At 46.8% G+C, this 23,729-nt stretch overlaps 10 protein-coding genes across 10 annotated transcripts; 5 read left to right on the top strand and 5 right to left on the bottom strand.

The window, feature by feature from the left end:
- Positions 1-1,152: 1,152 nt before the first annotated feature.
- LY89DRAFT_614632 (cytochrome P450 ClCP1) lies at positions 1,153-3,089 on the bottom strand. Its single transcript, XM_018210695.1, has 2 exons — positions 2,710-3,089; positions 1,153-2,662 (listed from the first exon to the last, which is right to left on the bottom strand). The coding sequence occupies exons 1-2, from the start codon at positions 2,764-2,766 to the stop codon at positions 1,226-1,228; spliced, it is 1,494 nt and encodes a 497-aa protein (XP_018072472.1). The 5' UTR covers positions 2,767-3,089; the 3' UTR covers positions 1,153-1,225.
- LY89DRAFT_684041 (uncharacterized protein) lies at positions 3,090-5,045 on the top strand. The gene is made up of 3 exons (XM_018214804.1): positions 3,090-3,810; positions 3,872-4,594; positions 4,720-5,045. Exons 1-3 carry the CDS (start codon positions 3,589-3,591, stop codon positions 4,804-4,806), a joined length of 1,032 nt encoding a protein of 343 aa, XP_018072471.1. The 5' UTR covers positions 3,090-3,588; the 3' UTR covers positions 4,807-5,045.
- Positions 5,046-5,219: 174 nt separating this feature from the next.
- On the bottom strand, positions 5,220-7,841 carry LY89DRAFT_781207 (putative alpha-N-acetylglucosaminidase). Its single transcript, XM_018222461.1, has 3 exons — positions 7,442-7,841; positions 7,244-7,392; positions 5,220-7,192 (listed from the first exon to the last, which is right to left on the bottom strand). The coding sequence occupies exons 1-3, from the start codon at positions 7,684-7,686 to the stop codon at positions 5,310-5,312; spliced, it is 2,277 nt and encodes a 758-aa protein (XP_018072470.1). The 5' UTR covers positions 7,687-7,841; the 3' UTR covers positions 5,220-5,309.
- A 749-nt stretch (positions 7,842-8,590) lies between these two features.
- LY89DRAFT_37933 (thioredoxin-like protein 4A) lies at positions 8,591-9,515 on the bottom strand. Its single transcript, XM_018207119.1, has 3 exons — positions 9,049-9,515; positions 8,913-8,993; positions 8,591-8,836 (listed from the first exon to the last, which is right to left on the bottom strand). Exons 1-3 carry the CDS (start codon positions 9,188-9,190, stop codon positions 8,628-8,630), a joined length of 432 nt encoding a protein of 143 aa, XP_018072469.1. The 5' UTR covers positions 9,191-9,515; the 3' UTR covers positions 8,591-8,627.
- A 326-nt stretch (positions 9,516-9,841) lies between these two features.
- Positions 9,842-11,652, bottom strand: LY89DRAFT_732805 (uncharacterized protein; the record flags this gene model as incomplete). Its single annotated transcript, XM_018219734.1, has 6 exons — positions 9,842-10,327; positions 10,376-10,533; positions 10,609-10,889; positions 10,965-10,994; positions 11,111-11,294; positions 11,388-11,652. The coding sequence occupies 6 exons, from the start codon at positions 11,650-11,652 to the stop codon at positions 9,842-9,844; spliced, it is 1,404 nt and encodes a 467-aa protein (XP_018072468.1).
- Positions 11,653-12,348: 696 nt separating this feature from the next.
- Positions 12,349-13,743, bottom strand: LY89DRAFT_684036 (uncharacterized protein). Its single transcript, XM_018214803.1, has 2 exons — positions 13,109-13,743; positions 12,349-12,917 (listed from the first exon to the last, which is right to left on the bottom strand). Exons 1-2 carry the CDS (start codon positions 13,668-13,670, stop codon positions 12,673-12,675), a joined length of 807 nt encoding a protein of 268 aa, XP_018072467.1. The 5' UTR covers positions 13,671-13,743; the 3' UTR covers positions 12,349-12,672.
- Positions 13,744-13,866: 123 nt separating this feature from the next.
- On the top strand, positions 13,867-15,556 carry LY89DRAFT_684035 (short-chain dehydrogenase). Its single transcript, XM_018214802.1, has 5 exons — positions 13,867-14,235; positions 14,289-14,555; positions 14,683-15,009; positions 15,059-15,221; positions 15,269-15,556. Exons 1-5 carry the CDS (start codon positions 14,170-14,172, stop codon positions 15,400-15,402), a joined length of 957 nt encoding a protein of 318 aa, XP_018072466.1. The 5' UTR covers positions 13,867-14,169; the 3' UTR covers positions 15,403-15,556.
- A 759-nt stretch (positions 15,557-16,315) lies between these two features.
- On the top strand, positions 16,316-18,446 carry LY89DRAFT_732802 (cytochrome P450; the record flags this gene model as incomplete). The annotated part of the gene is made up of 5 exons (XM_018219733.1): positions 16,316-16,562; positions 16,652-16,715; positions 16,884-17,093; positions 17,138-17,858; positions 17,904-18,446. The coding sequence occupies 5 exons, from the start codon at positions 16,316-16,318 to the stop codon at positions 18,444-18,446; spliced, it is 1,785 nt and encodes a 594-aa protein (XP_018072465.1).
- A 589-nt stretch (positions 18,447-19,035) lies between these two features.
- On the top strand, positions 19,036-21,323 carry LY89DRAFT_684033 (uncharacterized protein). Its single transcript, XM_018214801.1, has 3 exons — positions 19,036-19,444; positions 19,535-20,192; positions 20,411-21,323. The coding sequence occupies exons 1-3, from the start codon at positions 19,259-19,261 to the stop codon at positions 21,205-21,207; spliced, it is 1,641 nt and encodes a 546-aa protein (XP_018072464.1). The 5' UTR covers positions 19,036-19,258; the 3' UTR covers positions 21,208-21,323.
- A 1,080-nt stretch (positions 21,324-22,403) lies between these two features.
- On the top strand, positions 22,404-23,535 carry LY89DRAFT_706681 (putative arabinan endo-1,5-alpha-L-arabinosidase C; the record flags this gene model as incomplete). The annotated part of the gene is made up of 3 exons (XM_018217546.1): positions 22,404-22,622; positions 22,673-23,130; positions 23,181-23,535. The coding sequence occupies 3 exons, from the start codon at positions 22,404-22,406 to the stop codon at positions 23,470-23,472; spliced, it is 969 nt and encodes a 322-aa protein (XP_018072463.1). The 3' UTR covers positions 23,473-23,535.
- Between the last annotated feature and the right edge of the window lie 194 nt (positions 23,536-23,729).

The following is a 23,729-nucleotide window of genomic DNA, read 5'->3' as shown; positions in this document are numbered from 1 at the left end:
ATGTTTAATGTGTAAGCAATTGGCATTGTACAGCAATATTTCCGAGCTGTCCAGCTAAGTAGCGATACAAAACAAATCGCAAATGTCCCCATTCCATATCGAGCAATGCTCTTCATGTTCGGAGACAACAACAGACATTGAAGACATGGCCAAGCTCAAGAAGACAGAGAAGGAACCATTATCTTAGTACATAAAGATCATGGTTATCGCTCATCAAATGCAATAGCAAATTGCCATTTTAGCTACCACCTTCTTGATAGGCCATCCTCACATGTAGATCTCAAAAGCTTTTGCTCTTGCAAAAAGGCATGACAAGTCGCTCTAAGCGACAATATCAGAGCATGAAAACCATCAAAAAGAAGAGAAACTATGAGAAAGTGTTGACTCTAAGAACCATACGTAAAGTTTCCCTGTTACTCAAAACAACTCGCGAATAAACACGCACGCAGCCTTACCCCTATCTCATTTTAGCGCCAAATAACCCTACCGGCTAAAGGCCACATAGATCTAAATAAGGATTTTCCATCCCAGCGATATCCAGACGGGCGGCCCCCAGGCTCGGGTGGTTCAGGTCAAAGCTGGCTTGCTAGATATAGGGAAAGTGGCGTCGAGAATAAACCAGGTCTGGTTTTGATAGGGAGCAACCGCTATACGACTGCGCTTGCTCCTGAAGTTTTTGCTTCTTTTTTCTATTGATCTTATTCTACTTGAGGTTTTTTCTTTTTGAGATTGGAGAATTTGAGGGGGGTGATATATTTTTACTCGGTTACATAAGCTCTTTTCGCTTAACAAGTAAACAGAACAGACCAGACCCCTTTCTTCGAGCCCACGACCCCTTTTCTTCTATTATTCACTTTTGAGAGAAGATTGGATTTTGGGGCACTTTTTATTGACAATATTCCTCGCTCGCTAAACTACCCCCTGTGAAAAGAGTATTGTCATTAGAAGAGCCAAAGAGCATGTGCTTAGCGAGTTTGAAGGATCCCGTCCGCTGCTCATGTCAATCTGGAATTCAAAGGTTCGAAGAGCATATGCTATGCTATTCTTCTTTGTGTTGGACAATATTATGCTGGATATGCAATCAGAGATAAGGTAATATCAGTATTCTTTCATCTTCTGCCCCTTAAATTCACATGTACGAATAGTCTACATATCCATTGACATTCGAGTGCTAACAACTTCGAACTCTATAGTACACTCCTCAATTTACCTCAGCATTGCTCCCCTATCGAGCCGCAAGGCTCAGTTGCACATCTACTCCATCCTTCTGCCAAGCCCAAAAGATCTTCTGACTCTCCCAAACCAACGGCTTCTTTCCTTCCGGTATCGCTATATCGAAATTCCACACCAATCTCGCAAGAATGACTCTCAACTCCGCCCAAGCCAGCTGCTGTCCGAGGCATCCATGCACACCTAAGCTAAATGGATTATATGCCTCTTTTTTATCCTTGGGAAATTCTTCTTGGTGCTCGGGAAGCCAGCGACCGGGCAGGAATTCGTCTGGTTGAGAGAAATTGGTCTGGGACCGGAAAGTGGAGTAGCAGGGCATGCCGACTGCGACGCCTTCTGGGAGATGGTGGCCGGCGATGATAGCCCCGCCTGTGGGTACAGAGCGGTGCATATTATCTGGTAAAGGAGGGTAGAGGCGCATTCCTTCTTGCAGCACTGCTGTCAAGTATGGGAGTGGTTTTATTGATTGTGCAGTTATATCTTCCTCATTTTTGAAGCTGGATCTTATTTCCTGGACGAGTGTCTCTCGCTCTTTAGTGTGCGTGAGAAGAGCATTGATTGTCCCAGCAAGTGCAGCAGTCAAAGTCTCTGACCCAGCAACAATGACAGCCATTGAATTGGCAATCATCTCGTCCTCTGTCATTCGTGCTGTGGGAGAAGATTCGTTGTGTGATAAGATGTAGGACATCATGTCTGGTCTGTTCGTCTTGCGCGCCAGTCGAGCTTTAACGTTCTGTTCTGATGTGTCCAAGACGAGTTTCAGTCCCGCGAGCGCAGAGGCGGGAGTAATATATGAGACTAGAGTCTTGAGTAAAGGATAGTAGTTTATCGACATGCCGATGAGGAGTGCCTTGAATTGAAGGATTACAGTCATCCATGGGTGGTAATCCTGCTTCTCAAGACAGTGGAACGACTCTCCCCACCCCAAGTCGGAGATTATGTCAAATGTGGTGAAGTTAATCCATTGGACGACATCAATGACTACTAAGTCAGTCTTGCCTTCAACTTTTTCTCTGAGCTTTTTGATCATGAGATCAATATACTGGGTAATAATTGGCTCTTGTAGCCGTACTGCCTTCTCCGAAAATGCTGGAGCGATGGCTTTTCGGAACCGAGCATGATCAACAACACCAGCTGAGATGAAGCTGTGTGCTTCGACCCCAGGAGGACGCTCTCTAAACTGAGGAGGACGGATGAATTCCTTGTTCATGTAGATTTCCTTCCATGCTTCAGGATCGATGATTGAAAGTTCATTCGGACTGATGCGAACGATTGGTCCATGAAGATCGTGTAGCTCTTTGATTTGGAATGACACGCGGCCAGCCAACATTGCCTGAAGATATGGAAATTGGAATGCAGCCCAAAGTTTAGGTCCAGGAAATTTAGATAGTGGGTGGAGGTAGAGGTTGTAGAAAACCATCGATATAATATACTTTGGATGTTGTTAGGACGTTGTGCAGTATATGGGATATTCCTTACAGTTAGAGTTCCAACACAGATGACAGCAAAGCCATTGGCAAGAGATAGCTCTATCATCTTCAAGTGGAAGTGATTTTATAAGACCAGGAAGTCGACTCGGTGCAACCAAATGAGAGACAGAAGCTGAACATGGGAATTCTCAGGCTTTTATAGGAAACCAAAACCTTTCAGACGTCAGCCTCATGATAGCACAGTGGAGATCGGGGGTGAGCTCAATCTCTGAAAGTATCTAGTATCGAATCAGATCATGATGGTACCTGGAGCTTGTTTGCAAGGGGCGCCCGCCCGTGCATTAGCCTCAGCATGAGAATTTAGCGTCGCATTGATGTCCAGTGCATTCTCGTGTCTTGTTTTGCGCATGCATTGAAGATAAAGTTCAATGATTTAATTCAATGCCAAGGTGTTGGTCTTGTTGAACATGCAGTTTCGAATCATGTGATAACGTTCCTTCCCTTCCATTCGTGGTGAGGTCTAGCGCCTTTTCACCCCGCGTCGCCTTCTCACTGCACGACGTGTAAATCACGTCTCCCTCACTTCGACCCCTCCCATCTACAACTTATATCTCAAAAGCCAGCGCCAAACATTGACACAACACCGCACGCCATGCCTGCAAAGAAGCAGCGTCGTACGACGAAAGAGAAGCAGTCCGCTTCTTCGTCTTCCAAGGTAGCAGTCAAGTCAGGTCCCGCATGGAACGATATCTTTCTCAATTATCCCATCTTCGACACCCTCTGCACGTAATTGAATCCTAGTGACCTATTTGCCTTACGAGCCACGACCAAGCAGCTTTCTGAGCCTTTCATTACGTTGTTCAAGACACAATGGAACATCAATCGCAGCCTTTGCCGCTTCTCTCGCGACGCTGTTCGATTCAGATCCATGATGGCGAAGTGTGACGCTCTAATCTCAGGAAGCTTCGCACTTCAGTTCTTTGCCAGAACAGTTTGGAAGGAGTCTGACTTGGACATCTATATTCAGTCATCTCCCAAGGACAACGTCAAGATCTTTGGCGAGTATCTAATTGCACACGAAGACTATGCTTTGGACGATACCAAGCACATCGAGGATGATTTGGGCATGGATTGTGACATCATCAATCAGGTACTGTAGCTCCCATGACGAGGCCCAATTGGGCGCCAACATCTACTTACGCGCGTCAAAGGTCGATACATATGTCAAGAAGGAGGCCAAAGGTCACAAGTCATGTATTCACATTATCAGCACTTACGGTACAGCCATTGAGGGGATTCTTAGTTCCTACATTACGACGGCACTTGTCAACGTTATAAGTTGGCAATCAGCCTACGCAGCATTCCCAGACACGACGTTCAAAGATATGAAGACGTATCAACTGGTGGGATTTCATGAGTGCCTCAACCCTCTTCTGGAGAATCTCGCTCGCCGCGGATGGACCACCCTTGAGGTTATCTCGGCAGAAGATGAACGTCGAGTTCGCTCCCTCTGGAATCCTTGGCCGCGTCGTCTTGGCGACTCTCTGGCTTGGAAAGTCCCTCTCGAGATTGAAGGCGTCACGCCTGGGATATCAGGCAGCGTCATAGAGTTCTCAACTTTCAAGGTGTACAAAAACAATGGACGCTGGCTTCCCCCAACCGAGAAGGATTTCGAGAGTTACCTAATCTCATTTAACAAATTTGAGTCATGTGCTCTGCAATACGAGTACTTCTTCACTGGCCCAGTGGATGACGACTTTTGGTACTCGATTCGTTCAAAGCTCGAAGACTTGACTGTCCAGCAGTTGTCGAAGCTCGAAGATCATCCGCTGTCTCTGAAGACCTGGGAGCATGGCCGCTTGTTCAAGTACGCCGGTGACATACATGAGAATACACCTGAAGGATGGACATACTATGATGACGAGATTCCAAAGGTAAGCAACATAACCCTATCTAGCACGCAGTCATATCACCGATCTCCGACATACGAGAGCAGTGTAGATGGATTTCGCATTGAGTAAAACCTTGACACATGATTGTTAACATACCTGTGTCCTAGTGGTTGAATGAATGGAAGTTGGAAAAGGCCCGAAAGATTGCAGTATTTTTCAAGCCCGAGAAATCCAACAACCGGGGACCTTCCTAAGCACGCTCATCACGAATCACCATGTTCCCCTTTTCAATCTCCTTCTCGATGTTCGAAGAGATGTGAGGCATTTATTGCATGGCATGGAAATTTTTGGCGTTGAAGCTTCCACTGTGAGGCAGGTAGGGTGCGTTTGTCCAAAAATAATGGCGGTGATACAGGGAAGTGACCACTACATTTAGCATTTGCATGATATATGAATTGGGCGATGACTGGCTTGTATGTATGGAATGACAGTCTCGATAATCATATCAAAAATTTGCAACCATTCGCAATCCTATGGTACGTGTGCTAGGCATTTGCTGTATTCTCTCTTCGATCTTTGTAAAACTCTTGGGATTCTCGGGTTTGAACAAGTTGGAAGTGAACGGCGACGTGGCAATGACTGTCCCTGCAAATCACAATTACTCTGCCTTTCCTGATTCGGCGAATATGGAATGGATGGACCTCTCCACATTCTTCTTGATTTCTAATATTAGAGATAGAGATACCTATTTCATCCCTCACAACCCAAACACTTCCCCCCAACTCCCAACCACACCCCCAATAACAGCCTCCAACCCTCCCTGCTCAACCTGACTCACAACCACCGTCCCATTCCCACCAGCAACCTGCCACCCCTCCTCAAAACTCCTCAACCTTCTCTTCAGCTCCGTATCATTATACGCCTCCATCGGCGTCTCCACCAAATAACTCGTAAAGACCTCCCACCGAGGTTTATAATACCCCCCAACGAGACCGCCCCACTGTCGACACGCGTAATCGCTTATTTCTCCATCAGGACCCCAGAGCGTGATCTGGTTGCGGGCTTCGTAGTCATAGAAGGATTGCAGGGTTGTGTTGCTGGTGCGGGCGTGCGCGGAAGCGAGCCAGGTTGAGAGGGAGAAGGCGGGGAGAGCGGAGAGAAGTGTGTCGAGGGTTGTGAGGAGGGAGGTTAGGTTTGCGGAGAGGGAGGTGAGGGTGGTGTTTGAGGCATTGGGAGAGGTGTAGGTGGAGATTAGGGAGAGGTAGTTGTCTGTGAAGTTGTTGGCGAGGACTTGTCGTGTTACGTCGGTGATGTCGTGTGCGTAACCTGGGTTATTCCATAGATCAGAGTTGGTTTTCGAGGCGTTGAAGAGGAGGTCCCAGGCTGATACTAGGTCTGCTGGGTTGTAGGATAGTTGTTTAGAGGTAGCTCCGTGATGGCCTGGGAGATCGAGCATGTTTGTGACATTGGGCGATAGTTCAAGGATAGATTTCGTGACGCCGAGAAAGCTGCTGTTGGTGTTGTTGTAGACAGTAGCGCGGAGAATTTCCCACGCGGCGTAGGTCTCTGGAGGAATCTCTCCGTTTCCAGAATATCGTCGAGAGACCCAATTGGCAAAGTAAGTTTCGGTGTTGATGGGCGACGCGGACCAAGCTTGATCAAGGAGCAGATCATAAACAATCTCATTACCTTCCTGACCCTCCGGTGTCAGACCAAAACCGATCAGATTGCTGGAGTTGGCAAGTGCTTCAATAGGATTAATTGTAATGTTCTGGACCTGCCCATAGAGACCATTGTTTCCTCCAAAATCATGCAGTTGGCACCAGATCCATGGTTTCCCATAGTATGAGTTCGTCTTTTGCCATTGAGGCGCTGTTTCCGAAACCAGATCGAGAATGATCATGTCGGAATCGACCTTGACACCTGAAAGGTAGGCTTCGATCTTGTCATCTGTCCAGAAGGAAGATAATGAGTAGAAAAGCCAGCCTTGCATCATCCATACAGCTTCTGGGTCTGCTGCTTTGAGACTCTGCCAGGTGCTATATGAGACATTTCGTAAATAGTCCATGGCCCCTGAGGAAGGTGTGTTCTCGTTAAACTGATCCAAGGTGTAAACATGAGTTATGTTTCCATATGCAGCTGTTTGTTTCGAGATGAAGCTCTTCTGAAGCATGGCAAAATTCGGGTCGGTTGGTTCGAGAAACGTCACATTGGAGTAGGGAGCAGAAAACGAATTCCATTCAGAGGTACTCTGGGCGAGCTCTGCATCAGGTAGCACTCTCGAGATGGCATTTGGAACAAATCCAGTAAAACTTGGTAGAACGGGAGTCATCCCAAGGTCGACCATTCGTTGAGTTATGTTTTTCTGAAGCTCGAATTGGTCGTCGATCCATTCCAGAGGAAGTTCACCTCCCCAGGATTCTTGGATATTTCCAAATCGATTCCAGGATTGGAAAGCTGGGCCACTGAAATAAGATAAGATCTCGGTGTCTGTCAAGCTTATCTCTCGATAGACATCGACGAGAGTCTTCTCAAAGCCTACCCAGGCAAGTGGTAGATTGACTCCATGAAGAGCTAGCCAGTCGAGTTCTAACTCCCAGTCATCCCAGCTCCAGAATGCTGTCGTGTATGAGAATGTGACTGTGTTTCCTATCAGTTTGCATTATTCCAAGGCCTTTCGAACTATCTTACCAGTATCAAAATGATATCTCCAGGGTACAATGCTAAATCCATTTAGAGGAGTAGCTAGTATAGGTAAGGTCTCGTTAGCAATATCCAGCTGACTTCCAATAAACCACCAAATGTCGACGTGCACGACATCTGTCAAATATCGATGAAGTCTGTCTGAGGTTGAGCTAGTGATCTCATTAGATTATTATTGTCACTCACCCGCTTGCAAGTGCACTCAGGGAATTGCCTTCCACTAAAATCTTGCCATCTGTCGTCGAAGAAACCATGTACTCATCATTCGCCTTGGAAGCCGAGTATGCAGGCACAGTCTTATTTCCGATGAGCTGGAACTCAAAGAAATCGACATGATTAGGCATGCGACGAGCTACCAAATCGACAATTCCTTGGGTCGATAAGACAGTGGCCACAAATGCTACCCATAGCCAGCATCTTGAGAGCCTCATGTTCGCATCCACCCGGAATTGGTTTTGCGGCGTGATAGAACCGAGAGAGACCAAGGTGGCTGCATATTTAAAGTCCTGGCAATGAGGCTTATGACGTTCGTCATGCGAGATGGTTCGTTGGCCATGCAGGTGCAGGTCAAAAGATGCTAATGCAGGGAAACGGGAAAGTCAATCAGTCTGCATATACCGTGTACCTCCCTGATCATATGTTAGTTCCTTGCCACTCGGTTATTTTGCAGTAACCTGAAAAGGAGAAATCTTATGCTGCTTACCTAGATATTTATCGTTGCTAAGGAAATTTAGTAGGCTCCTCCTGATACTAACAAATCTCTTACATTTCGTCTACCTAGTTTTATACTAGAGTCCTATTCCGAACGTTGAAGGAGGAAAATAACACACGAGATTTGGTAACTTTATATTTCAAAATATTTGAGAACCCCACTTTTACCTTCCGAACTTTAAAAGCATGGGATGATGGGAAAGTTGCTACATTGTCGACTACTTATGTTGTCAAAACTAATATTCGGGCCCTGTGTTTTCTTCAATACAATCCCCCAATCTGGAGCACTAGAGCCTCGATATAAAGGGCCTCCCTTCCCACTCCTGTGTAAGATTGACAATCCCCTCCCCTTTTTTGGTTCCTTCTGTCTACTCGCAGGCAATATCTCCCCATTTACCTTAGCCACCTTTAATCAGACCAGTGCTTTATTTGCTGCTCCAACACTTATCTGTCCCTCGAGTATGGCCCAATCTTGTATTTCGCCGTGTCATAATCGACTGCATTCAATTCGTATAATTCGAGGAATGTTCGAGGTATGGGGTGAGTCTATAGGTCCAGACGAGATGATTGCTCGAGTAGTGAAGTGATAGAGGCCTTGAAGCACTGATATCGTAGAAGAATGGCTGACTTAAGTGAGGGAGATGTTGGCGGGTTCGGGAGCTCAATATCGATATCGTGTAGAGTAATCTTTAGGGCTAACCACCAATCCACGCCCTTTTTTGGCTCCACGGTAAATGGTCTCGATAATGTCGATAAGTTCTTGCTTGTCCTCGAGCACCCAATTCAACTTATTATTGTTACCAGTTCCAAAATCGCACATCATATGCTTATTTCGAAAGAAGAACATCAGGGTTAGCGGGTCGTATAGTTCTAGAAGAGAGATATCAGCGCAACCCTTAAGAAGAAGACACCTAGACAACAATCGAATAACAAAGGTGCTACTCACCGTACATTTGCTTGAAGTCGGGGACCTGGTCGAGATCGCACACATAGATGACAGCAAAGTTCTTGACTCGATCGGCGATGCCTGTATACATGCAAGATCAATACGTGTGGCGTGAATGGAAGGAGGAACCTCTTACGGTACAGGACTTCGTCTTGTCTCATGCAATCAGGGTCCCAGTCACGACCGAAGCGGATGATCACCAGCCTTTCGTCCTCGCTCATAATAGCTTGATCGACATGCCAGCCAGTAACGAGATGGGGGAGGACGACAGAGCCCATGGCGGCGATACGGCCGATGAAGGTATGGTTTGGGACTGAGGGTCGGTGTAGTGGGCGAGTGTATGTGCTTCGAAGGAGTTGTTTGCGGACGCTGAGCTGTTGTCTAAACTCGAGGACTCGAAATGTTCTTTGGTAGCCTTGCTGAGTAAGCGAGACTTGTGCTAGTACAGTTCTACCGCAAAGTGCGATTTGGGGCAGAGTAGAAAGTTTGAAAATTATCGAAGAGTTACCCGGGGTCTTGAAAGGATCGACTTTGAGTTACCATTCGGGAAGGTAGATCGGGATGCAAGTGAAATGGTTGCACGAAGCGAGTGAGGGGTCTTGTTTCAGAAATCTCACCCCGCAACGTCACTCACTCTCACGTGGCACCATTGGCGACGACTGACGGCCGATATGTTGATGATACAGACTTGATTGCTATTCGTGAGGCATTCGAGAAGGGTGCTTGATACGCGAGACGTACGCGCGTCTCAAATATTTGCTTGATTTCGAATATCAGAACATTGACAGAACTGAACATAGGAGCAGAGATATTCTGTCAGAAAACGGCACGATTTCGATCTATATACCAGATAACGAAGACCAATAGTAAAAGAGGCACCCAGATCAAGGAATTCATCTTACTCCTCAGTCTACCCTCCTCCTAATCATTCAAGCCTTCCGAGCATCAACACCCCTCTCCTTACAATACTTCTCAACCTCCTTCTTCAACGTCTCCCTTTGCACATACAACAGATCCATAACCTCCCCGCACTCCTTCCCCAAATTCTCCTCACTCCCCTCCCAAACCTCAACCATACCTTCCATCACAGCCATTAACTGATTTGGCAACCAAGTCACAATAGGACTTCCTCCCGTCGCAACAGGATGGCTCGTCTTCTTCAAGATGTACTCACGAGTGAAACACCAATGTCTCCATCTGAAATCTCGGACTTGATTCAGCGCCAACAGATACAGAGCAGCGGACGAGGGATCAGACAGAGCGTAAGATTTGAGAGACAGGTGCAGAGAGCGATTCTTGACGTATTCAAGGAACTCTCTGTGGTTTCCCGGGCGGTAGGAGCGGAAATCTTGGAGGATGGCTGTCAAAGGCGTGTCCGGCATGCTGATCTGAAGTAAATTATCGCAAAGCGGAATCTTTGTTGTATCAGCATGTAGTTCGTAGAAAGGGGAGAGGAAACATACCATGCTATCATTCGCACCGCTCTCACCTCGGAAACTCAACGGCTCCTCGGAAACACCCTCGTAGACTACGCCATGAGGAAACATAGACTGACTTGTGATTCCAAATATAAAGGTTCGGAACGAAATATAGTCTCCTGGTTTACTCTTCCCCCACATACCTCGGTACGAGTCAATTTCAGGCGTCTTAAATCTCCCTTATGCACTGAAACAACACAAGAAAAGGGGTAACTCACCATCCATGACTTTATTGACTTTCGCCATGCTCGAGACGACTTTCTCCATTCCGGAATTGAAGGCCGCACGGTCGTTGTTTTCGCATGCGTCTAAGGCTGTGACGACACCGTCAACGAGAGGCCCGGAGTTTTGCACCATGTCGACGTGAACGAGGACAAACCCTGCTTCAGAGGATTTTGGGTCAAGGCCGTGCTCGAAGGCACGGATCAGACGAAGGTTGTCGTAGGCGAGGCCAGCTTTAGGGTCCTCGAGTTGGTAGTTGAAGAGCGCGTATGATCCTCTGATGTTTCGTCAGTATTGCGTTGGAAGAAAAGGGGGAGACGACAAGCGAGATGTCGCACGTGAGGAGACTCACGCATATTCCATAAATGGCATGAATCCAGCTCTGAACAGCATTAGCAATCAGCTCGGACGGCTCCCCATTGTTTGAAGAGAATGATTGTTAAGTTTTGTAATCTAGCTCTGACTTTGATTGCCCGACAACAAGAGGGAAGTACTCACAGCTTCGCGCATCTCGAGATAGGCAAAGAGATAACCGAAGGCAAAGTCTGGCGACCAAGACCATATGGTTCACCCTTCAAGAATCTTTCATGACATGGCTCAAGCAAGTATGCTGAAGCCAAGAAAGAGTAGTCGCGATACAAGGCATTCTGCAAAGGGAGATCGTCCTTATACTTATCAATTGCTATGGAGGATTAGTGGGAATTTACTAAAACAAAGAACATGAAGAATGTTCCATGAGCTCAAGAACATTCTCATAGAATTCTAGTTGACGTACCACTGGTTAGATCGGGAAGTTCCTTAAGTACTGTCTCTCCTAAGGTGAATGTGGCCAGAAGGCCTGGTGTTCCATCGAGAGTCTTGACGGGCATACGACTCAGAATAGATTCAAGAATGTCGAACTCAGCTGGGAGTTTGACGATGGGGTTGGAGCGAGGAAGGAAGCCTCTTGTAGTCGAGACCATGAAAGCAGGTAGCGAGCTATCTTCTGGTATGGTGTCCCGAAGGACATTGAAAGATAGAGAAGGGCCAGCAGAACCCATACTGAAATGATTTGAATGAGGTAATAAGGTGTAGAAAGTTGGGGGAAAGAGTTGTGCTTTGTTGTTGAGAAGAGAAGACAAAGGATTTTTGGGAATTCTGCGAATTTCTCGGCTTTTGTGCTCGTGGCCGGAAGTCTTCCGGCCTCGAAGCTTATGACCTCTACCAGAGTTTCCCTGGGTCCACATGTCGTATTACGTTTGATAAGGGAAACTTCTCAGAGGCCATGAGCTGGCTGATACCAGGCGAGTCGCTCAACTTTCAGCGAACGTGGTCTGGTAGAGAGACAAAGAGTTGAATCTTCGTATATATAGAATATGAAAAGCTTCATCAGACTAATATACTTTTGGCTCCTCTGTGGCGGGATAGGATAACTTTATCCGAGTCCTAAGGTATACGAGATCGACTTCTCGCCTCACTTGTACGAAAATGTACGTTTCGACGATGAACTCCTCATGTATTCGCAAGTCAATGAAGATATTCACACTGATCAACGTTTAGCCCGAGTTCATCCGCTGACTTGTGATTGGATAATTGGCCGGAATTATCACCGAGAGAAATGGCACCAGTTCGATCCACTTACGAGATAAGAAATCAGCGGTCTGGCCCGACATCGGTGCGCTGGCACACGTGACGAGAATAAGCTATGGAGATGAGGTGAGACGCATCAGGAAAGGGAATCCTTGAGACATAGAGCCCAAAAGTGGTGGTTGATAGTATGTAAAGTGGTGTGGTGAAACGCATATGTTGACCTGATGAGAGTCGACTTTCCCTCGATATACTAGCGAGGTACTGTACATACAACCAAGAAAATTTATAATTTTGATTCTTGTACCTCAAAACGATGATCTATCTCGTACCATATCCTCTCATAATTTTGTGCCCAGGCATCTTTTCGGAAGTTGTCGGGCCATCCATACTCGTCGATGAGGATTCTTTTCAATTCGGGATGCTGAGTCCACACATCAACAGGAAATCCTTCAGACTGTCCAAGGAGAAGAAGGAAAATAACAAGGAAAGAATCAAAAAAAAGGAAAGAGAAAGCTCAGCTTCAGGAAAGAGCGCACCTTCTTTCGGTCCCATCTGCTAAGTGGGTAGCCATAACGCCTTGGAATCGATGCAAGAGATCGATACTTGTGGGCATATCTTCGGAGTACTTCAAGTGCTGGCTCTGCAGGATAATTGCGATAATGGGACTGCTCGTCCGGCCTTTCCATGGACTCATGAAAAGGTGGTCCATCCTGACACTCAACACTCCTGATGGTATCTACAGCACATCAGAAACCATTCTATAGCACCATGACAGGAAGGACACTGTGACAAGCTTCATGAAAGAAAAGTTTGATCAAGTTCCAACGGTTCGATTTCAAGTATCCCAAACCAAATTTTCCGCAGAGGTACATCATGGTTTGAACCACACCGAAAACAACCAGAATGACAGGGACGAGATGCACCCACTCTCTTTCGTATCGAGCACTAAATTTGTGCCATAACGCTTCCCAATTGTCAATGCGACATCCGTGGGAAGTAAGTAGTCCAGCCGTATATCCTCAGGCGTTCCAGCATTCTCAGGATCTCGACACTCCTCGATATCGTCGTCGTCCGTATAGACTGGACTGCGTGTCTCATCAATGAGGTCAAAGTCCAACGAAGTCTGAACGTCTTTGGGGTAAGGGAGCTGCTGCATCAAAGAAACAACTCGTTGATCTAGATTCAATGTTTGACATATGTCCAGATTGATAACATGGCCAGATGGTGGCGGAAAGATGATCTCGTCCCGTTCCAAGTATTTGAGGTCAAGTAGAAGTTCATATATGACGGTGATAGAATTGATGATGGTCTTTTCGTCATACGGTTCGATAGGCAGATTAGGATCGTGCGGTGTCAAAGGAGGAGATGGCGGAGGTGAAGGCTGTTGCACGATATTTGGTTGATGAGGTTCCAGAGTCTGGAGGCAAAATAGGAGTATGATCAGAACGCCAAGTACTAGACCAAACGCATATTCGGAGACCTCTGGCATCCTCCGGAACAAAACTAGGCACAATGCCCAGTTGTATCGTGACTGGGCAGCACGATCTCGTTTCCGCTCCTCCTCTAATGTTCTAGGAATCCAAGGTCGATGGTATCCTGAAGAAATCTTCGCTTCCGCATTCGCTTCAAGCTGTGGCACAGATTAGTGGCTGAAACCTCAAATACGGACGTTGGCTTAGCGTCGATCTTCCACCCCGGACTTCCAGACAAGATCAACCTCTAAGATTTTTGAATGATCAAAATCTATCGTTATATCTCTGCATTTTCAACGTCATTCGGAGTCTGAGGTTGTGCCGCACTTTCGTTCAGCAATAGTCTGACCAAGGCCAGGTTATTTAAGAAGTGCTCTCATGATGATGGCATATTTGGAGAGCCCGGTGTATATATTTATGTGAGACATCGTGACAAAGTTTCATCAAGCGAAACATTCTACCTTCTACCTTACTATTTCAATATTCTTACACAAATTCTACAACATCATCGACAAAATGGGACTCTTCTCAAACTCAAAGCCCACACTGACGGAGAAGACGATCCCTGATCAATCTGGAAAGGTGAGTCTCTTTCCTCAATACGCACATTGTCCATGGGTGCTAACATTCCTCAGGTCTTCATTGTGACAGGCTCAACGAGTGGTGTTGGAAGGGAGCTGGCAAAGATCCTGTATGGATCAAATGCACGCGTCTATGTTGCTGCTCGCTCGGCCGAGAAAGCTAAGACTACAATTGAGGCTATCAAGACAGAAAGTCCCAAGTCAACGGGCGACTTGCTCTTTCTCAAGCTCGATCTAGGTGATCTGAGCACGGTCAAAGCATCAGCTGAAGAATTTCTTCGGAAGGAATCAAGGCTCGACGTACTCTGGAACAATGCAGGCGTAAGTTCATGTCATCAAGAATTTGCTCATTCTCATCTTTCATCGAGCGGACCTTGGACTTAATTGTTGTGTACTCTGCATCGTCTATATTTTGATGACCTCTTCTAAGTTGAATGTCTGACAATAGGTTATGATTCCACCTCAGGGCAGTAAGACTGCTCAGGGTTACGAACTTCAGCTTGGAACGAATAACCTTGCTCCATTCTTGTTCACAAATTTTCTCGCACCTCTCATGGCCAAAACTGCCAAAGAAGCACCATCAGGCTCTGTCAGAGTTGTATGGGTGTCGTCAAGTGCCGTAGGAATGGCGCCAACAGGTGGAGTTGATATGTCGAACCTTGACTACAGAGTCGAAATGGGTGTATGGCAGAAGTACGCTGTAAGCAAAGCTGGAAACGTCTTACATGCAAGAGAATTCGCAAGGAGACACAAGGAGGACGGTATCATCAGCGTTGTAAGAACCATTCAGTCATTTTTGTCTAACAGAAGCTAAGTTATCACAGGCAGTAGATCCAGGTATGTTGAAGACAGATTTATGGGTGAATACCCCTGCTTGGCAAATGATGTGGTGGAAACTCGTGCTACATGAGCCTATCTATGGAGCTTATACGGAGCTTTATGGAGGATTATCGCCTGAGATAAACATGGGTAGAACTGGTGCATGGAGTGAGTTTGCCATCCTTCTGTTAAGAGCACTGCTGACAAAATGACAGTCAAGCCTTGGGGCACGATCAAGACGATGCGGGAAGACCTTGAGGCTTCATGTAAGACGAAAGAGGAAGGAGGTAGTGGTGTTGGACTGGAATTCTGGAATTGGTGCGAGGAGCAAGTTCGTTCTTTTGCATGATGCGAGGATACCTAATAATTTTTGCGACTATTATTTGAGGATATCCAACACGCAGTGGAGCTCAAAGTCCTGGCATTTTGAGGTCGATGAAAGGTTATAGAATAGATTGTTCAAGATAGGGTTGTGTGCCACAGTAATGTGCGATTTTCCTGCTGCGCCATCATAATCACGGATGCCTTTCTTGCTGTGCCTTGGTAATACCCTGTTTGCTCCTGTTGTGGGAAACCAACAAGTGCTCAGGGGAATATCGTATTCCTCATCCAGTCACAGCGAATCGATTTTGTTGGAACTTAACAATTGATCATAAGCTTAATTTTAACGACTGTAGTCTTCATATCCCACCAGGAACTCACATATCCAACTTTTGTTAGTGTCTCAAGGTATCGGTCACAACGGGATAACTCAAAATTACAATTCGGAATCCTCGTCAAGTGCTACAAATGAGCTCATAGGTACACTGTAGGTAGATGAATTCGAAGTTTCAACTGCTTTCTTGTACACGTGATCAAATTTCGATATGGTGAATAGAATATATAAAGTTTATATCTCCTTCACTTCTTATGAAAACCATATTGCACGAACACGAATACGCCAAGTATTATTATCCAAGCATCACGGTTGCAACTATACCTAGGTAGAGGAAATACGCCAATCACGTGAAGCGTCCAGGGACCTCATGCATGTCGTGTTCGCATTAGGGTTGCAGGGTCATCCATAATCGACGCATATCGCACCCTCTTGGCGAATCGCATGACTGTGCCGTTTGCTTAACCAGGGGTTCCTGTTCCCGAATAAATTTGATATCGAACGAGTGAGCTCAAATTTCGGTACCTGAGACATGTACACGACTCTCCTTAAACGTCACCTCAACCCACGTATCTTCGATCTTATCATTCAGAGAAAATCACTCACGATGATCGACTATATGAGTCTTGCGCTTTACGGCGTACCGCTGGCTTACATCAGTACCAAAATTATCTCCTATCTTGTGTGGTACTTTAGGACTTTGAATGAAAGTGTACGGTTTGCAGCTGCGTCGCCAATACCTTATGTTACGATCTATTCGACTCGGGCCTCTACCATTTTCTGGTTGATGTCACCATATTTTGCTCCTTTCTTCGAGGCCTTACCTTTTGGTTGGGGTCAGTGGATCAGATATGGTAAGTTCTCAATTTCAGGTCTTTTTGAAGCTTCTGAGTTGGATCAATTGTGGACATGTTGTACACGCCTCATACTGAAATTGATATAGTTCGAATGGACTTTGATTGGTGGTATCAATGCCCGGCTCGTAGGGAACTCGGGTCTGATGTTTAGTGAGGAATTCCCTTTTCTTCCATCATGCGCCTGTTAGCCATGTTTCCAGCGATATGCGCAGAACGCGCATTATGCGCGAATTCGACTTGCAAATCCGTTAATTCTCATCACTTCTCACTATCGCTCAGTTTCTCCCGCGTGACACATGCTGATGTTTGGATTTGTAGTTGGGTTGCCTCTCCTGGAGGCCTGTGCTTGATGGTCACTGACGCTGATGTTATCTCTGAGATTGCTCACAGATGGAAAGACTTCGGGAAGATGGTTGAACCATACCGCACCCTAGCGGTATTTGGACAGAATGTTGTCACATCAGAAGGTACCACTTGGCAACGGCATCGAAAAATTACAGGCCCTCCATTTAATGAGAAGAATAGCAGGTACGTTTCCGTCCACGAATAGATTCTTCTGCTAATACAATCAGCCTTGTGTTTGCGGATAGTATTGCTCAAGCTAAAGCAATGCTTGCTTCCTTCACGAGTGACGCAGATGGTAAGAGATCATCCCCAGGGAATGAGCCCGTTGTCGATGATCTCCTTCACTGGACCATGACTGTTACATTGCACGTACTCTCAGGCGCAGCGTTCAGTCTCAAGATGCCATGGCCCACGAAATCTATCGCGGCTTCATCAGAAGATCAATTCAACGAGCCTCATTCAACGTTCAAGATTACCGAGAAACACACGATGTCATTCCAACAGAGTGTGGATAGCCTCATGGACTATCTCCCGTTCATCATTTTCTTTCCGTCCTGGCTTCTGCGAAACTCCCCACTTTCTGTAATGAGAAAGATGCAGCATTGTGCGGATGAATTTAGAACATACATGTCCGAACTCATTGGGGACAACCAAGACGCTGAGAACGCTAGTAGAGGAGACTTACTGGGAAGTATTGTTAGAGCAGGCTCTGCAGAGAAAACCACTTGGACTGAAGAAGAGACCATCGGGAACATCTTCGTCTTCATCTTGGCTGGCCACGAGACTACAGCTTCGACGTTACAGTCAGCTATAATCATGCTTGCCTGCCACCCAGAATACCAACAACAAGTTCAAGACGAACTCGACAGCATTTGGTCTGACAAGAAGCCAGGCGAGGACTGGGTGTACGAAGACTACCCGAAAATGCGTTGTGTGATGGCTTTGATGGTATGAAAACCCTACTTTCTGTACCTTCCACTCTGACCTTTATAGTTTGAGACTTTACGTAGATATGCGCCCGTCAATCTACTTCCAAAGCACGCGAGAGAAGCTCAATCCTTCACGTACCGTGGTCAGACTGTCCATGTTCCTGCAGGTACCGATATCAGCTTGGCAGTAGTCTCTACGCAGCACAATCCACTTTATTGGGGTGAAGATGTATGGGACTTCCGACCTTCACGCTGGCTTATGCCTCCCGGCTACTTCCCACCTCCGAACTCTTCAAACGAGTCTCCCCCGCATGAGAATTTGTACTGCCCGCCTAAAGGAGCTTTCCTAGCTTTCAGTGCTGGGTTCAGAGCTTGTTTGGGGAAGAAATTTGCTCAGGTTGAGTTCAGCACATTAGTCGCGGTGCTCTTCAAGGAGTACAGTGTGGAATTGGTCAAGGAGTCGAAGGATGAGACGTGGGAAGAAGCGAGGGATAAGGCGATGGCGAAGATGCACGATAGGACCACCGGTATTGCGTCGAGAATGAAGAGCAAGGTCAAGGTGAGGTTCGTGAAGAGGGGAAGCGAGAAGTTCCCTCCGAGGTCCTGAAGTGGAGTAATTCTTCTGACTGGTATCTTGTAGCCAAGATTGGTTTATACACTGTGCTGGCTGACGAAGATGAATCTTCAGACTGAACGCAGTTGGAGTTGGACAGGAGATTGACAAGGCACTGAGGTCGTCATTAATTGGGCAGAGAGGAGTCAGGGCTCCTGGGGGACTTAAAATCCGTGTTGTACATTACCAACGGAGGCCTTACTTACATGCTCCTTTTTCGTCATAGACAATCTCTTTAAGGAAGAAAATCTTGACCCTATCATTGGTGAAGGCAAGTTGAATTTCGAGTTCTGGACATTGATCAATTTCTCAAGCAGGATGCCGCTGCCCAAGAGCAAGTAAAAGCTAGGCACTTAACAAACAGACTTACGGCTATCTAGAATGTCATACTCATTTTCAGATGAAATCAATGGTGTTGATGGGACAAAAAGAGTAAGAAGAAGGCTGGCCTTGGACTCCACCGGCTCGCTAAAGATAAGCTACCCTTAGCCCCCTGAAACAGTGACGACATGCCTGTACGGCCCCACTATCCAGCATCCAGCCAACCAATCCTCAGTAATAGGTAATCCCCCACCAGCTCCAGCAATCATCGACGACCTCATCACCTCACACATACATGATACATAAGAACCTTAACTCCGCGTCTCTCTGTACCCCTCTCTCTCCCAAACTGCCATCCCACCTTCTCCCCAGCTTCACATTTCATGCTCTCTCCAAGATTCTTTGTCAACAGTACACGACATCTTCTAAAGACAAAACCCCGCAGTTCACAGCTTACTCGAACGTTTATAAGCACATCACGCAATATGGCGCAAGAATACAAGCTCAAGGGCCTGAGTAGCCTCGATTTGAAGCCTGGTGAGAAGAGAGAAGTGGAGGTTGAGGGTATCGAGGAGGGTAAGGTCTTGCTTTGCAACGTAGGAGGAAAGACAACTGCGTTGGGTTCCAAATGCACGCATTACGGAGCTCCGCTTGTGAAGGGTGTTTTGACTGTAAGCTTGCTCTTCTTCGTACTGTCACTAAACAATCAAGCTTCACCTCCTGTAGATGGTCTGCAGATTAAATAAGCTGACAACATCCAGGGTGACGGAAGAATTACCTGTCCATGGCATGGAGCCTGCTTCAATGCCTCAAACGGTGATATCGAGAACGCACCCGCGATCGACGCTCTCCCCTCCTTCCGACTCTCCGAAAAAGACGGCTCAGTCTACATCTCCGGCTCACAAGAAAGCATCAAAGGCAGTCGACGAAAGCCCAACATCAAGATCTCTGGCGCTGCTGGCTCTGAAAAGGTTGTCATTGTTGGAGGCGGAAGTGCTGCATTAGGCACACTCGAAGCTCTGCGTGAGAATGGATTCAAGGGCACGATTACTATGATTGGAAGTGAAGGCTATAACCCAATTGACCGAACGAAGCTGTCGAAGGCTTTGATTGATGATCCAGCGAAGATTTTGTTGAGAGACGATGCGTGGTTTAAGGATGGAGCGGTGGATGTTGTTAGTGATGAGGTGACCGGAGTTGATTTTTCGGCGAAGAAGGTCCAGACGAAAGGTGGAAGTTCGTATCAGTACACAAAGTTGGTTCTGGCTACTGGTGGGACACCAAAGAGTCTGCCCTTACCTGGATTCAAGGACTTGGGCAACATTTTCTTGTTGAGAACGATCCCTCATACCAAGGCTATAAATGCAGCGATTGGAGAGGGGAAGAAGAAGATTGTTATTATTGGAAGTTCTTTCATTGGTAAGTGGGCCATTTTCCTTTGAATGTGCGAGAATCCGTCATGGGTCCAAATCAATGTCCCAAAATGGCGGAGAACATTTAAAGTGGAGTTCTACGTTGAGGTCTCGACTGCGAGTTATGAACATTAGCGTACCTCTTTGGTTCGACCCGGACCCTTGACAATCTCAATTTTGAATTGTTGGAGAAAATAAAAGAGCTTTGCTAACTTTTGTATTCAGGCATGGAGGTGGCTAATGCTGTTGCCAAGAACAACGACGTAACGGTCGTCGGCATGGAAAAGGCTCCTCTAGAACGCATCATGGGCGAACAAGTAGGCCAAATATTCCAGAAAGCACTCGAAAAGAATGGCGTAAAGTTCCAGATGGAAGCCGGCGTCGAAAAAGCCGTTGCCTCCTCTTCCGACTCCTCAAAGGTCGGCGCAATCGAGCTTAAAGGTGGCAAATCTCTTCCTGCCGATCTCGTTATTCTAGGAACGGGTGTTGGCCCCGCAACTACATTTCTGAAAGAGAATAGTGCTGTGCAGCTAGAGAAGGATGGCTCGCTGAAGACCGATGAGCATTTTGCGGTTGCAGGGTTAAAGGACGTTTATGCTATTGGAGACATTGCAACTTACCCATATCACGGCCCTGGAGGGGACGGTTCTCTCACCAGGATTGAGCATTGGAACGTGGCTCAGAATGCTGGACGAGGAGTTGCGACTCACATCACGACTCCTTCCTCCTCGCCTAAAGCTTTCATCCCAATTTTCTGGTCAGCGCTTGGCTCTCAGTTGAGATATTGCGGGAACACGCCAAATGGTTGGGATGATTTGGTCTTGCAGGAACAAGGAGAAGCGAAGTTCGTGGCGTACTATGCGAAGGGGGAGACGGTTGTCGCGGTTGCTACCATGGGAGTTGATCCTGTGATGGTGCAAGCTAGTGAGTTGATGAGGAGAGGGAAGATGCCGAGTAAGAGTGAGTTGAAGAAAGGGGTTGATATATTGAGCGTAAGTGTGCCGGCGCAGATTAAGATCTAGGGAATCTCTTATGCGCTATGGGATTATGGGAATGGGCGGACTGTCATGGGTAACGAGCTAAAATACAAGAGCCTCAATGATATTACAGCTCCAGCAGCGAAAGGTAAATTCGGGAGATGAACATGTACAAGAATAACCTCGCTTCAAACTGAAGCGAGGGAGTGAACCCACACTGCGGAGAAATAGTAGTTCTATTTTCTTCCAATTTTGACATGGAAGCTGAATTGCCTCTCAAGGATGGCCGCATGCAGGTCAAGAGTCGTGGAAAAAGTTTCCCCACAAAGTCCAGGGGTCTCACGTGCCATCCCATGTAGCTTCCCGCACGGCATCCTCTCTTCTTTCGTTCACATCCATCCGGCATTCCTTCATCTCCACGATATTTCTGCGGGAGATCTGTGCTTGCTATTGGGGCGCATATATCCTTCATCCGTGATCCTTCTCGAAGAAACAAGCTTAATTCACATTTTTCCATTCGTGGAAAGACCCTGGATGATGTTTCACCCCGCAATATGGGGAGGATTTCCGTGTTCGAAGAGGTTGATTGGTGGCACTTCGTGAACTTTGTCGGAAGCCAAAAAAAAATATCCTCGGTCTTGGTCGTATGACTCTTGGAGAATCTCAAGTGTATGGCTCTGGATAGAGATGACTGGGATATATTTCGTGCAGACAGGCCAGGAACGGAGAGGCATCCAAGAGAAAGATTCAGCACTAGATGCGAGTGGTCTACTTACCTTTGTACTAAAAGTGCCGGGTAACTTCAGCTGTTGAATTCCGCATTCATCCTCTTTGCCGCCTGTTCCGGGTGAGGAAGTTTGAGTTTATATCCTTTCAATCAGGCGAGATCTTGGCGATGAGAGGCTCTATGCCAAACAAAGGTTCACTCGAAACAATTCGTAGCATACTGGGTGAAGCCTTGACACATCACCGGATGATGCTCTAAGTGGAGCAATTATACTCCGAGGTTGAGCTTACTCGAAGCTCTCTTTTAAGAGTTGTTGATCCCTCGTCAACCCTCCTCAATTAGTCTCGGATGATCCTCTACCCTTGATCTGATCAATGAAGTTGATGGAAGCCAGTGCTTTCCACGAATCGGTCCTGAGCCCTGGCGATGCGTAGACCTTCCTTTGCACTCGCACATATAACCTCCAAGTTCCAGCTGTTCTTTTTTCCCCCTTTGCCAACAGGTACAGCACGTCATGTTTTCCTTCCTCAAGCCTTTGCTAGCTACCATCCTGGTGGTAGCACCTATTGTTCAAGCTTATTCAAGCCCTGGAGCTTGCAGTGGAGCCTGCTGGGCCCACGATCCTGCAATCGCCAAGAGAAGTGATGGTACATACTTCAAATTCAACACTGGAGGCGGCATTGAGATTGCTACTGCCAGTGCCATAGAAGGACCTTGGACTCTGGTTGGTTATGTACTTCCAGACGGAAGTTCTATCAACGATGCTACCGACTTATGGGCAAGTCATGTCTCAGCAGCAATGTTATCCTCAATGCTAACAATACATTCCAGGCTCCAGACGTCAGTCTTGTAGATGGCGTTTACCATCTCTACTACGCCGTCTCCACATTCGGTTCTCAGGTCTCCGAAATTGGCCTTGCTACATCGACAACACTTGAGCCTGGTAGTTGGACCGATCTAGGTGCCACCGGTGTTGCATCCACTTCCGCAAAGCCATATAACGCCATCGATCCAAACCTCATCCTGGTTGGCTCTACATATCTGCTGAATTTCGGCTCGTTCTGGCAAGATATCTACCAAGTGGCGCTCAACTCTGCTGCGACCAAGACAGCTGGCACTAGTGCGTATAACATTGAATATGATTCGGGTGGAGATCATCCATGCGAGGGAAGCTTCATGTTTTATTATGATGGATACTATTACTTGCTCTGGAGTCATGGCATCTGCTGTAACTATGAAACGTAAGTTCAATCATACCATAACTTTATTGCACCCAACTAACACCCATCAGCACTCTGCCCGCTGCAGGCGCCGAATACATGATCAAAATGTGCCGCTCCACCTCCGCAACATCCGGCTTCGTCGACAAGAGTGGCACAGCATGCCTTTCGTCCGGCGGCACCATCCTTCTCGAATCCCATGGCGTGGTCTACGGACCTGGTGGCCAAGGTGTATTATATGATTCGAGCTTGGGCTATGTGCTTTATTATCACTATGCTGATACGAATGATGGGCTCGCGGATGCTGATTATTTGTTTGGATGGAATGTTTTGACGTGGAGTGATGGGTGGCCGGTGGTTTAGGCGTGAATGTGGATTGGGGCAGAGAAGGGGGTTGGTGTGTTTCGCTTCTTGGATATATTTAGGGGCTTTGGACTAGGTGATAGTCTTGAATATTCGTTGTATATACTCTACAGGGGACTTTCAAACAAATACGTTGCAGAGTGTTGTCCTTTGTCGCCGTCTAAACCTAGAACGCTTTCTGGAGACCGTGACGCGAGTATGTAGCAAGGTTGTGCATACATTACATGAACAAAAGGGTATCAAGCACAATCAGCTAA

The sequence above is a fragment of the Mollisia scopiformis genome (genome assembly GCF_001500285.1).
Source record: "Mollisia scopiformis unplaced genomic scaffold LY89scaffold_10, whole genome shotgun sequence".
Lineage (NCBI taxonomy): Eukaryota > Fungi > Ascomycota > Leotiomycetes > Helotiales > Mollisiaceae > Mollisia > Mollisia scopiformis.
The sequence above is the reverse complement of the archived record's forward strand: the minus strand, read 5'-3'. Positions and strand labels throughout refer to the sequence as shown.